Raw genomic sequence first — 14,051 nt, 5'->3', positions numbered from 1 at the left:
GCTTGGTTTCTGAATAAGCACTTTGTGACATCTGCTGATGTAAAAAGGGCTTTATAAATAAATTGTATTGACTGATTGAGGTGTCCCAGTACTCACCAGCTGTTGAATGACCCTCTCCACCAGGGTAGAGAAGGACAGGTCTTCTCTCTCTCGGTTGTCGTAAACGTATTTGATCAGTTTAGGGATGACCTCTGTGTCCGTCTTTGACTCAAACTCATAGCCCTTGGAGTTCTGAAAGAGGGTGGGGATCAGAATGAATATTACAAGCTCACTGAAGCAGCACTCCCGGATATGCCTCTAACTTTTATTGTGTAATTGCTGGGCTTTTCATGCAAGGCTCCCTTGGTCTCAAATGGACTCCCTGCCTAAATAAAGGTTAAATGTGCATTAGCTAGCATAAAAACTCTGCTAGCATAACACCAATAGTCAGAGGAGTTGGCTACAGCACAAACAGATCTAAGAGGAGATAAGTACAGTCAGCATAGTTCACAAAACATGATTTATTGTAACTTCTTTTACTGTCTACTAGGATATAATTGCCTTGGGATGGGTATCTGCTAGGATGGGTAAGAACAACATTCTATACCCTAAGAATTATGAGTGATAACTAGCAAAACCAGTAGAGGTAGCTATCAGTTACTATTCAGTATCTCCTGCTTGCATCAATTTATACCCATTATAGCTGAGGAGAAGGTACCCAGCTAGCACATTTGGTTCCTTGGAAGTTGTGGGAACTAATGTTTTTGGTTTCACATTGGTTGTGGGATCGAAGCCATACGTTTCCTGACCAGTAAAACAGAACGTTTTTTAAACGTTCTAAGAACAGAAGTGAACATTTTGCCGGTTCTGGGAAAGTTTATTTTTAAGTTGCAGGGAGGTTCTGAGAACATTTTACTCTGGTTCCTTTCAAAGTTTTCCTGGGAGGATTTATTAATGCTTTGAGAATGGAAATTATAGGTTATTTGGAAGGTTTTGAAAAACTTAAGACTTTTACTAACACTGCTAGCTTATTTGGGGTAAACCTTTTGTAACAAGCACAGATAGGATACATTCACTTCCTTAGGCATTAATCATGTGAATACATTTATTTTTTATTGTGACACGGCATCAGTAAGATTCAAACCTATGATCTTCTGTTCTTTACCCATGGAAGTCCACTGCACCACCAGGATGGAGATAGCATTCCATGTTCTTTTACGCATACGAAGCTGTTTATTTTTGTCTACTCAAACAGACCCCTTTTCAAAGGAAATAAGAACTCATTAAGATCAGGTGTGACCAATTAGTTGGTGCGCTGACACACCTAAACACACTTAAGATGATTGAGGATAGAGAGATTTTGTTTGATGCTGAGAACCAAATGTATATGTTTTTAAATAACATTCTTAGAACGTTCTCTGAATGTTACAACATTTTTCTTGTGTTTTTTATGGAAAGTCTTCTTAATGTTCTGAGAAAATAATGTAGATGTTAATGTGTACAATTTCCTTGTTTTTTTTACATTCCCAGAATATTGCCAAAAGAGAACCATACGTTATCTGAACGTTCTAAGAACATCGCTAAAGTCACACGATTTTTATAACTATGACATAAATATGACATGAAATAGAACCACACGGGAACTTGTGTGAAATGTTCTGTGGAAGTACTGAAATTCCCACAGAAGAATGTTGTTTCTTAACATTCTCTGAAATATTTGAGAACATTCCTAATGTCAAACCAGTTAGAGAACATTCCTAAAACATTACCAAAATTGAAATTAAATGTAACCATGTTTGAACTTTTAGAAAATCTTCTATTAAAGCAATGAAATACCAAGAAAATAGAATGTTCCAAAGCCAAGCAACTATCATGCACCATTCCCAGAAAGTTGTGGGAAGGTTGTATGCAAAATAACCATAGGACAACCACACTCTCACCAAGCTCTAAGAAACATATGGTTCTCCGAATATTATTCATTATGTGCTAGCTGGGCAGAACCAGCAAAACTGGACTGACAAAACAAGACAGACAAAAGGCAAGCTGACTCAGAGGATAAAAGATATACTGTATGAATTCCACGTTGCCCTAAGCAAACATTGCCCATTGCTACTTTGTCAATGCCATTTCAATTCACTTGCATTTGTGTAGAACAGTGCAAGAGTCATCGGTCAAAAAACCCAAAACAAAGGACCCAGGACTAAGATCGTCAAAGGCAATGGATGACAGAGGACTTGAAATCCTATAACCCGTCTGATCATATCTCGGTCCATTACCAAGGGTGTGACCCAAAACAAGCTGAACTTTACGGTGGAGTAATTTATACTGAAATAGAGTAGAACTATAGAAATACAGACAGCAGAGTGGAGGGGTAGAGTAGCACTTGTTCTTACCAGGTACTTCTTTAACTCTTTGTAGTTGGTGATGATGCCATTGTGGATGACAACAAACTCTGAGGGAAAATAGAGACAGCAAGAAATCAGTCAGGAAATAGAGACAGTGAGAAATCAGTTAGGAAATCTTCTTAACATACACTACATGGGCAAAAGCATGTGGACACCCCTTCAAATTAGTGGATTCAGCGATTTCAGCCACACCCATTGCTGATAGGTGTATAAAATCGAGCACACAGCCATGCAATCTTCATAGTAAACTTTGGCAGTAGAATGGCCTTACTGAAAAGCTCAGTGACTTTCAACGTGGCACCGTCATAGGATGCCACCTTTACAACAAGTCATTTAGTCAAATTTCTGCCCTGCTAGAGCTGCCCCGGTCAACTGCAAGTGCTGTTATTGTGAAGTGGAAATGTTTAAGAGCAAAATGTTTAAGAGCAACAACGGCTCAGCTGAAGCACTTAGCGTGTAAAAATCGTCTGTCCTCGGTTGCAACACTCACTACCGAGTTCAAAACTGCTTCTGGAAGCAACGTCAGCGCAAGAACTGTTAGTCGGGAGCTTCATGAAATGGGTTTCCATGGCCGAGCAGCCGCACACAAGCCTAAGATCACCATACACAATGCCAAGCATCGGCTGGAGTGGTGTAAAGCTCGCCGCCATTGGACTCTGGAACAGTGGAAATGCGTTCTCTGGAGTGATGAATCATGCTTCACCATCTGGCAGTCTAACAGATGAATCCAGGTTCGGCGGATGCCAGGAGTACCCTACCTGCCCAAATGCATAGTGCCAACTGTAAAGTTTGTTGAAGGAGGAATAATGGTCTGGGGATGTTTTTCATGGTTCGCGCTAGGCCCCTTAGTTCCAGTAAAGGGAAATCTTAACGCTACAGCATACAATGACATTCTAGATGATTCTGTGGTTCCAACTTTGTGGCAACAGTTTGGGGAAGGCCCTTTCCTGTTTCAGCATGACAATGCTCCTGCACAAAGAGAGGTCCGTGCACAAATGGTTTGTTGAGATCGGCAAGGAAGAACTTAACTGGCCTGCACAGAGCCCTGACCTCAACCCCATCGGACACCTTTGGGATGAATTGGAACCTCGACTGCGAGCCAGGCCTGACATCACTAATGCTCTTGTGGCTGAATGGGAAGCAAGTCCCCGCAGCAATGTTCCAACATCTAGTGGAAAGCCTTCCCAGAAGAGCTGTTATAGAAGCAAAGGGGGGACCAACTCCATATTAATGCCCATGATTTTGGAATAAGATGTTAGACGAGCAGGTGTCCACATACCTTTGGTCATGTAGTGTATCTTAACAGCAATTCCTGTAATTCCTGCCTGATTGCATAGTTAAGGAGTGTATCCTGAGTGCTGACACACGCACACACACCTTTGCATGTGGCAGTCAGAACTAGGAATTTATGCATGTGAAAATGACTCTGAACATAGTTATCTTTAGCACAAAGAACACATATGAAAAGGTGTGCCTGAGGAAGGACATGGCTATGTTTAAAGTCAACTGAACAAGACCCTGTCTGTCTGGTTGGCCTCTGTGAAAGGCTGATTCTCTCTGTCCATCTCATGTCCTACGTTTGGACGTGTGTAAATACTCTTTTCACTGAGGCCTCCCACACTCCCCTAGAACTCTCCCTATAAGAGAGAGCTTTGGGGAGGCAAGGGCTGATCACAGTATGTTAGGTGTGTTTTACACATTCATATCTCTGGCCAATCAGTAACCATAACAAAACTAGCTCACTTGACTGACTGCCACCGCCGTTGGAGAGAGCTTTGTCAAAGCCATGACAGAGCAGTGGGTTGGTGTGTATGTCTGCGCTGTATGTTGTGTGTAGGTAGGAACTGTGTGTGTGTGTGTATACACAGGTGAGTGTGTGCGTGTGAGTGTGTACACAGGTGAGTGTGTGTTACCATTGTTCTTGTCGGAGCGGTGGGGATGGCTGTTGAGGGCGCTGGGTTCTCCGTGTGTGGCCCAGCGTGTGTGAGCCATGCCAAAGTGTGTGTCCAACTCCACCTCCAGATCCATGCAGTCTTTCTCTGATCACAAAACACATCAAGCACTGATCAACAATACGAACAAAGGTATTCTATCAATGATTGAACAGTAACATGATACGACTTAACATCAGTCAATAATGGGTACAGTGATAGGGTAAAGCTGACAGAAGACTGACTACAATAGTCTGGTAATTCAGCCGAGCTCAATGTCTTACCATAACCCTTACACCCGTACCATAACCCTACACTGTACCCTCTTTCATTAAAGAGGTATTTGGTTAGGACAGAGCAGAAGGGAAAGCTTGAGGAGAGATAGAAGAGGGAGAGAAGTGCACTAGAAGGGTCTTGAGGCAGAAAAGGAGTTACCAAGAAGAAAGAGGTACAGGCATTGGAGTCTTTGGAATCATATATCTGACGCTGGAGGAGAGGAGTGTGATGGAGGGAATGAGAGAAATGTATCCATAAGACCTACTGTAGAGCTCTTCATCCAGGGCCTTGACTTTGCCTTTCTTCTTAATGAGAACGATGTTGTTGTTGTTGATGCCATCTGTCGTTGTGTTTTTGTCACCATCCACAGCGATGCCTGAGACCAGGGAGAAAAACTACTGAGGCAAATGTATAGCAATACCAACCCTAAACCAATCATGGTCAATGAAGGCTAAACTTGCTGGCTAGCAGGCTGCAAGGCTAGTCAATGAATCAGTTCAACTTCAACTGAGGCAGTGTTCATGTCCAATTTGAAAACTTGTTTGAAAGACTCCAAATCCGTCCTACTCCATATGAAACACTCAATTAAAGAGATTGAACAAGATCTGAAGAACAACAAATTCATAACATATTGTAGAAATTGGATTTGTAACAATATCATACGAATTGCTAAATATATATTTACATTTTTTTGCAGGACGTCACATATCATACAAAATGGATGTCATAGTACACCATTTCCGGGGACCTGTTGTGGCTCATTAGCACTACTTTTAAAACTACTGCCTGAAATAATACAAAACCTTTATAACGGACCTTTCTGAGGAAAGAGCTGATTACGGTGGAATCTCTTGTGAATATCAACCAGCTTACATTGGTCACAAGGGGTGTGTGTGTGTGTGTGTGTGTGTGTGTGTGTGTGTGTGTGTGTGTGTGTGTGTGTGTGTGTAAGGTGCCTTCAGAAAGTATTCACACCCCTTAACTTTTTCCACATTTTGTTGTGTTTCAAAGTGGGATTAAAATGTATTGCATTTTTTTGTCAACGATCTACACAAAATTACTTAAAAAATATATATATATTTTTTTTTATTAATGTAAAATAAAACACTAATGTATCTTGATTAGATAAGTATTCAATCCCCTGAGTCAACACATGTTAGAATCACCTTTGGCAGCGATTACAGCTGTGAGTCTTTCTCGGTAAGTCTCTAAGAGCTTTGCACACCTGGACTGTACAATATTTGCCCATTCTTTAAAAAAATGTCAAGCTCTGTCAAGTTGGTTGTTGATCATTGCTAGACAGCCTGTAACTGTAACGAGGAACATTCAAAGTCGTATTGGTAAGCAACGCCAGTGTATATTTGGCCTTGTGTTTTAGGTTATTGTCCTGCTGAAAGGAGAATTTGTCTCCCAGTGTTGGAAAGCAGACAGAACCAGGTTTTCCTCTAGGATTTTGCCTGTGCTTAGCTCTATTCCGTTTCTTTTTATCCTAAAAAAAAGTCCCTAGTCCTTGCAGATGACAAACTATGAAGATATGAAGACTGGTACTCATTGATGTGTTGTGTTGGATTTGCCCCAAACATAACGCTTTGTATTCAGGACAAAAAGTTACTTTCTTTGCCAAATATTACTTTAGTACCTTATTTTTATTATTTTGATTATGTCTTCCTTCTTTTCATTCTGTAATTTATGTTAGTATTGTGGAGTAACTACAATGTTGTTGATCCATCCTCAGTTATCTTGTATCACAGCCTTTAAACTCTGTAACTGTTTAAAAATCCCCATTGGCCTCATGTTGAAATCCCTGTGCGGTTTCCTTCCTCTCCGGCAACTGATTCAGGAAGGGCACCTGTACCTTTTTAGTGACTGGGTGTATTGATACACCATCCACATTGTAAAATGTATAACTGCACAATGCTCAAAGGATATTAAATGTCAGCTTTTTTTTGTTACCCTTCTACCAATAGGTGTCATTAATGCGAACCATAGGAAAACCTCCCTGATCTTTGTGGTTGGATCTGTGCTTGAAATTCACTGCTCGACTTAGGGACCTTACAGATAATTGTTTGTGTGGGGTACAGAGATGCGGTAGTCATTTAATAATCATGTTAAACATGTGCCAAAGCAATAGTAAATATCAGTGAGGCAGATATCACTGGTGTATGGTCAGGCTCAGAACAGGAATAGGGGCAACAGATTCTCTCCTCACATGTTCAGGACTCTACCACTGCATTCTTTGCTTTTTGGGTTCACCTCATCTCATTTATCTGAACACTGTTGACCGATGCCCTGTCCCAAAATCAACCCCTACAGTGGTTCCTCCTTTAAAAGTTGCATCATACTGCGGCACACCTTGCGGGCTGCTGCAGCATTCTGTGGCACGCTATCTAAACTCAGCAACAACAAAAAACGTCCTTTTTCAGGACCCTGTCTTTCAAAGATAATTCATAAAAATCCAAATAACTTCACAGATCTTCATTGTAAAGGGTTTAAACACTGTTTCCCATGCTTGTTCAATGAACCATAAATAATTAATGAACATGCACCTGTGGAACAGTTGTTAAGACACTAACAGCTTATAGACGGTAGGCAATTAAGGTCACAGTTCTGAAAATGCGTTCTGTCTCCTAGAGATTAACGTATTTCGGTGAGAAAAGTGCAAATCAATCCCAGAACAACAGCAAAGGACATGGTGAAGATGCTGGAGGATACAAAATATCTATATCCACAGTAAAACGAGTCCTACATCGACATAACCTGAAAGGCCGCTCAGCAAGGAAGAAGCCACTCTTCCAAAACTGCCATAAAAAAGACACACTACAGTTTGCAACTGCACATGGGGAAAAATATTGTACTTTTTGGAGAAATGTCCTCTGGTCTGATGAAACAAAAATAGAACTGTTTGGCCATAATGACCATCGTTATGTTTGGAGGAAAAAGGGTGAGGCTTGCAAGCCGAGGAACACCATCCCAACCGTGAAGCATGGGGGTGGCAGCATCATGTTGTGGGGGTGCTTTGCTGCAGGAGGGACTGGTGCACTTCACAAAATAGATGGCATCATGAGGGAGGGAAATTATGTGGATATATTGAAGCAACATCTCAATACATCAGTCAGGAAGTTAAAGCAAATGGGTTTTCCAAATGGACAATGACCCCAAGCATACTTCCAAAGTTGTGGCAAAATGGCTTAAAACTTGTTTGGGATAGGGGGCGGTATTTTCACGTCCGGATGAAAAGGGCGCCCAAAGTAAACTGCCTGCTACTCAGGCCCAGAAGCTAGGATATGCATATAATTGGTATTTGGATAGAAAACACTCTAATGTTTCTAAAACTGTTAAAAGTATGTCTGTGAGTATAACAGAACTTATTTGGCAGGTGAAACCCTGAGGACAAACCATCCAGGATTTTTTTGTTGTTGAGGTGACAGTGTTCAATGGGGTTTCTATATGGATCTAGATTTCTAAGGCACTTGCTTGCAGTTCCTATCGCTTCCCCTGGATGTCAACAGTCTTTAGAAATTGGTTGATGTTTTTCTTTTGAGTAATGAAGAAGTATGGCTGTTCAGAATTAGGGTCGAGTCTAGTGTACTGTTGTGGTTGGGGCGCGCGACCTGAAAGCTCGCTCCACTTTGTTTTACGTCCGGTATTGAACACAGTTTATCCCGTCTTAAATTTGATCGATTATTTACGTAAAAAAATACCTAAAGCTGTATTAGAAAAGTTGTTTGGATCAAGATTACAGGTAACTTATTAGATATTTTGTAGTCATGTTGCGCGAGTTGGAACCGGTATTTTTCTGAATAAAACGCGCCAAATAAATTGATATTTTGGAGATATAACAATGGAATTTATCAAACAAAAGGACAATTTATGATGTTTATGGGACATATTGGAGTGCCAACAGAAGAAGATCTTCAAAGGTAAGGCATGAATTATATCGTTATTTCTGAGTTTTGTGTCGCGCCTGGCGAGTTGAATTATGATTGTCATGTGTTTGTTTGATGGGGTGCTGTCCTCAGATAATAGCATGGCTTGCGTTCACCGTAAAGCCTTTTTGAAATCTGACACAGGTGGCTAGATTGACAAGAAGTTAGGCTTTAATTTGGTGTATTGCACTTGTGAATGTATGAAAGTTAAATATTTGTAATAATTTTGGGGGAATTTCGCGCTCTGCAGTTTCACCGGATGTTGTCGTAACGTTCCGCTAGCAGAACCCCTTTCCCAAACAGGTTAAGGATAACAAAGTCAAGGTATTGGAGTGGCCCTCACAAACCCTGAACTCAGTCCTATAGAAGATTTGTGGGCAGAACTGAAAAAGAGTGTGCGAGCAAGGAGGCTTACAAACCTGATTCGGTTACACCAGCTCTGTCAGGAGGAATGGGCCAAAATTCACCCAACTTATTTTGGGAAGCTTGTGGAAGGCTACCCAAAACGTTTGACCCAAGTTAAACAATTTAAAGGCAATGCTACCAAATACTAATTGAATGTATGTAAACTTCTGACCCACTGGGAATGTGATGAAAGAAATAAAAGCTGAAATAAATCATTCTCTCTACTATTATGCTGACATTTCACATTCTTAAAATAAAGTGGTGATCCTAACTGACCACTAGTTTACCACTCCTAACAGCAGGAGGGGTAAACACTGTTGAAGCGTTTAATTGTAATACACACATGCAGACACAGCATCATTCAAAGAATGGAGTTAGATACATCTGGTATTGGATATGACTGAAAAAAAACTTGCTAAATAGCAATTTTCGTGAATTAACTTTATGACAAAAGAATATGCACAATCGTTTGTCTCTACATTAACCAACATATTCCTCTCAATTGTACATTTTTTACTTGTCTCGTTATGACGTTATAATTACTTAAATTAGCTTCCACTGTAATGTTTTGTCAGCCATCTTTGCTGAAGAAAGTCACCAGAGACAGGTGGCTCGTGTCAAATTCGTCATTGGAACCACGCAATATGATTGGCCATATAAAAAGCTTGGGACCCAAATGCATAATGAGTGCTCTAACTCCCCCTTGTGGTGGTCTGGAGCAATGAAGCCGTGACGCTGGGTACCTCTGAGACCCGCGGTGTAAGCTCGCAACTTTTAAAGGAGGAACCACTGTAGCCGAGATCCTACTACCCAATGGATCAGATGGGTGGAAGTAATAACGTATTAGAGCTACCTTTTGCCCAATGGTACGCCAGCTAGATGGCGTGTCCACACCCAGTTTTAAATGGACCATGTGATCACATGTGTACACCTGCTTCAACAGTACCTGCATGTCAACATAGCAGGACAATGTACTCATCGGCATAATAACTGACAGTAACCGGCAGCCCTCAACTGTAAGTGATTAGATACCATACCTTTAGTACCACCACACAGAGTCTCTGTATCAATTTTCTCACTGCTTAACCGCCCTGAAGTAAAGGAATAACTAGTCTTTGGGGTTTTACAGTGTAATGACAGTGGTTTTACTAATGTTTGTCATAACTGTGCTTGAAGCCGTATACTGCCTGTGCAGTTCCAAAGTAAGGCTGGATTAAACATAGTGAGATGCAGGTGCGGGAGTGGTACTCTGTGGGCTTTAGTGTGAAGGATCTGTTGTGTGTGTGTGTTCAGGGTGATACCCAGGGCCTTACCTGCTGAATCGTAGCCTCTGTACTCCAGCCTCTGCAGTCCCTTCACCAGTGTCTCGAATATTTCCTTTCTGGTGCGAGGCACACAGTAATTCAGGTAGGCAAAGATCCCTGCAATGAGGTTGAAAAAGAGGGGATAAAGTGGTGAAGGGGGGGAGGGAGGGGAGAGAGAACAAGAGAAAGACTATTTACTTATTTCCCCCTCTCTTTCGGTCTATCTTTACAGTCAACTCAAGCTGTTTTATGAGTACTTTCACTGAAAGACTTGAGCAGTGTGTAGGTGTAATGTAGACTATCCATTCAGTACTAGATTATGGTCTAGAAAACAGTTGAGGAGGCAAGTACTGTACAGCAAAGTCAGTATCCCAACAATTTTTTGTTGTTCATAATTCTCTATTCCTGTGTTTGGGAATAAGATCCTCTATAATGTGTTGTGAACATGGAGACAGTGGCCTACGCATATAAGTTACTGACATGGCCAACTGGGACAGTTTAGACATGAATGGAAATCAAAATATATCATTAAAAGTGTATATCAACAAACTAATCCCTGTCCAACTGGAGAAATAATGGAATCATATAATCAAAGCTTTGGAAATAAAAAACGGCACTTCATGGGAGACTCATAGTGGTTGATGGTCAATAAACTTGTAATGAATTATTCTCATATCAATTGATAATGATTGATGCCAGACAAAGGACACACGGATTATTCACTGTTGTATTGTATGAAGGACATTCTGTGAACACTGACTCTGTAGCAGCTGACAGTCACTGACTTTTTGTTTTGATTTCCTACCAGCATCTCCCGCTGTTGTTTACAGAACATTTGGGGCTGTCTGATTGGGATATAAAGGGTCTGTCTCAATGAGCAACCTTACCGATGATTTAATTAAATATCCATTACAGTTACATAGGTTTCTGATCAAAAGCTAATGACACATAATGCTCTGGAGAGCGCCTCAAATGGTCGTGACGTCTGCAATTTAAGGTCCCAGTATGTGCACCACGCTGGAGGGAGTTTGGAATCAGAGCAACACAGGTGGCCATTGAAAGGAGCACATTGCGCGCAGTGTTCGCCTCGACCAGGTAATCTAACTTTAGGCCGGGGCCCGGGGGAGATCCCGGGAGGAAACTAACAGACCTAGATTTACAGTCGAGAGATGCCAGGAAGAAACTGGCCGACTTACATTTACAGTTGGCTGTAAAGCTTTGCTTGGATTGCTTCACTTCGAGGCAAATAGTTACTATTAAAACCCTAAAGCATTTAAATAGCATACAATCATATATTTTTTTGATAATGCAAAATCATATTTAAGCAACATAAATGTGCATAGTGCATAGGCCTAGATTCCAACGACTCGGATGAGAGTACATATCTTTAAGCATAGCCTAAGTTTTGTTAAATTTAATATTTGGGAATGATGCTCCTGGGCTGATGGTATCCTATTGATGTAGACTATCATCATAATCTGATCATAATACAATGTTGCCCGGCTTGTCATAGTCTACAATGTTGCCAGACCTGTCATTAATACCCCAAGGAGCTACATTGACACGTAGCAGCTCAGAACATGCCATGAGACTGGCATGTTAATTGTCTAAAGCGGAAAGATTGTCGTCCAACCAAGATATGGACCGCTGCAGAACACTGATAACCTATTTTGTTATTACTAGAAGTAATACAAGTTATATTTATATATAATCTAGGTTTATATTTAAGTAATTGGCCTACGATGACATTTAAATTGCCTACAAGGATGGCACCTCATTGACAGTGTCAGAGACACACACACACAAACTGTTTGCCTTGGTACGGCTCCCAACGGACTGGTTTTAAATTACAATAACAACATAGCTAATACTATTGTACTATTCCAATAGTCTCTACTAGACGAGCCTACTGTAGGCTATTGCTTGTTATGCGTAATGCGTAATTTGTCTCCCGATTATCTAGATTAGATGTAGGCTATCCGTTCTTACCACACATGGTTCTGATTGTCTTGTGTTCAGGGCGACGGTCGGTACCTGGTTGTTTTCCCTGGTACTATACTATGTAGCCTAGTTCAGTGTAAAATCCAAATGAGACTGTGTACAACCTCTCACTCCAACGACATATTTAAAGGCAGTTTCCGCGAGCGGCGGCCCCACCCCCGTCTCCAAGGCAACTAAAGAACCCCCCCCTTCACTGTCTTTAACCTACACCAACTTTGTAGCCTATTGTTGATGTGAAACTACTTCCTTGAACTCTAGTTTTACTGTTAACCTGTCCTTACATATTCCAGAGACTTCCATCACCATAATTAGGACATTAATGTGCATTGTATGGAACTAATAATAATTATCAAAAAGAGCCAAAGGCATGTTTCCTGGAAGCATATTTTCCATCATCAGTGATGGTTATGAAGAATCAGGAAATGTAACTTGTGATGAACTGTGAAATGAATTTTATATGGAAAGTCTTTAAACATCCTTATCACCCTCATCATCATCATCAGCAGCATCATCATTATTCAATGTCCTTGCATATAGACTGGTTTAGCTCAATTGCCTGTTTTACTTGGCAACCCTAGCAGTCTGGATGACCACCTGGGAGTCAAACCTGGGTTGTCAATACACCTCAAGACCATGGAGCTAAAGGCTCGGGTCTTCAGGTCTCAGGTCAGATCACTCACCATGCAAGCACAGTTTACTGAATCACCTCCGTTCCACTTGTACACAGAGATACAGATAGCAAGAGCAACTAGCCCAAGCATGCCAATCTGCCTAGCCAATGGAGTCTATATGTAACACGTAGGATATAAACCCGAGTCTCCCACTGGAGAAACCAACATTTTAGACCATTAGACCAAGAGGAAATGTTATGTTGGGTGAGGGCAGACACCAATCTTGAAGTTTGCAGACTAGGCTACCTCATCACATGATCATTAGCGACTCGTGTTTGTAGTCCAGTTCAGTCCGTATCAATGGGGCACTGAAATTGTCCAATTACTGTAAATCACTGTCAATGGGGCACTGATGTCGTCCATTTCCTGTAAGTTTACAATCTTGACATGGCCAGCATATAACTTTGTAGAGTTTGCCTAGGCAGGGCCCACCTTAATTCTATGATAGTGGATCAACAAACAGTTGATGCTCACAAAACCATCGAGGGTCACCAAATGGTCGATTGTGATCGACTGGTTGATCTCCAAGTTTGTGTCTAAACTTGACACCTACCTGCGACTTCTGCTATCAGAATATGAAGATTGCATTGAAATGCACAAAAGTCGCTTTGTGGTCTAATTGTGTTCAGATCTGGCTGACCACTTCAGGCTGTGGTCAGGGATGCATTGTGTGCGGATTTCTCCTTAGTCTGGACGCAATCAGGCTACCGAAAGTGCATACAGTGGGCGACGTCATCAGCACTCCTCCCACAAGTCTCCAGAAAAAGTGTGTTTTGGGACTGAAAGGCACCTTTTCATTGGAGGAAGTCTTTACTGGCCTCATAAAATGCTAGCCCGCTAGCGAATATTTAGGAGAAGAATAAGTTGTTTGGCTGGAGTTCTGCTAACCCGTTTGCAATCCCTCTAGCGTTGCTTGCAAGCTTGCTGGCTAACTACAGAGGTTAGCTGGCTAGTTAGCTACAGTAGTTAGCTACTGCCATCAGTTGTTGTTGTGTTATTATCATATTTTGCCTATTCCACCATTTGTGGAATGCATACTGGCATTTGAATATAGTGTGGGAAATGGGAATCCGGAAACACTGTGGACATGTTAGACACATTTAACATTTAAATGTAGGTGTAGATGCATGGTGCGCTCTGAATTCCATGATTA

The 14,051-nt window shown here is 41.3% G+C and overlaps 1 protein-coding gene across 1 annotated transcript in view; it reads right to left on the bottom strand.

The window, feature by feature from the left end:
• LOC115174516 (glutamine--fructose-6-phosphate aminotransferase [isomerizing] 2-like) overlaps positions 1 to 12,363 on the bottom strand; it is a 31,887-nt gene extending 19,524 nt beyond the window's left edge. The window contains exons 1-6 of the mRNA XM_029733130.1: positions 12,216 to 12,363; positions 10,236 to 10,343; positions 4,857 to 4,967; positions 4,298 to 4,423; positions 2,373 to 2,431; positions 97 to 231 (exon numbers count right to left, since the gene is read on the bottom strand). Coding sequence (XP_029588990.1) covers positions 97 to 231; positions 2,373 to 2,431; positions 4,298 to 4,423; positions 4,857 to 4,967; positions 10,236 to 10,343; positions 12,216 to 12,222 — 546 coding nt within the window. The 5' untranslated portion in view covers positions 12,223 to 12,363. The remainder of the gene's footprint in view (positions 1 to 96; positions 232 to 2,372; positions 2,432 to 4,297; positions 4,424 to 4,856; positions 4,968 to 10,235; positions 10,344 to 12,215) is intronic.
• Between the last annotated feature and the right edge of the window lie 1,688 nt (positions 12,364 to 14,051).

The sequence above is a fragment of the Salmo trutta genome, chromosome 3, assembly GCF_901001165.1.
Source record: "Salmo trutta chromosome 3, fSalTru1.1, whole genome shotgun sequence".
In the NCBI taxonomy this organism is placed as follows: domain Eukaryota; kingdom Metazoa; phylum Chordata; class Actinopteri; order Salmoniformes; family Salmonidae; genus Salmo; species Salmo trutta.
The sequence above is the reverse complement of the archived record's forward strand: the minus strand, read 5'-3'. Positions and strand labels throughout refer to the sequence as shown.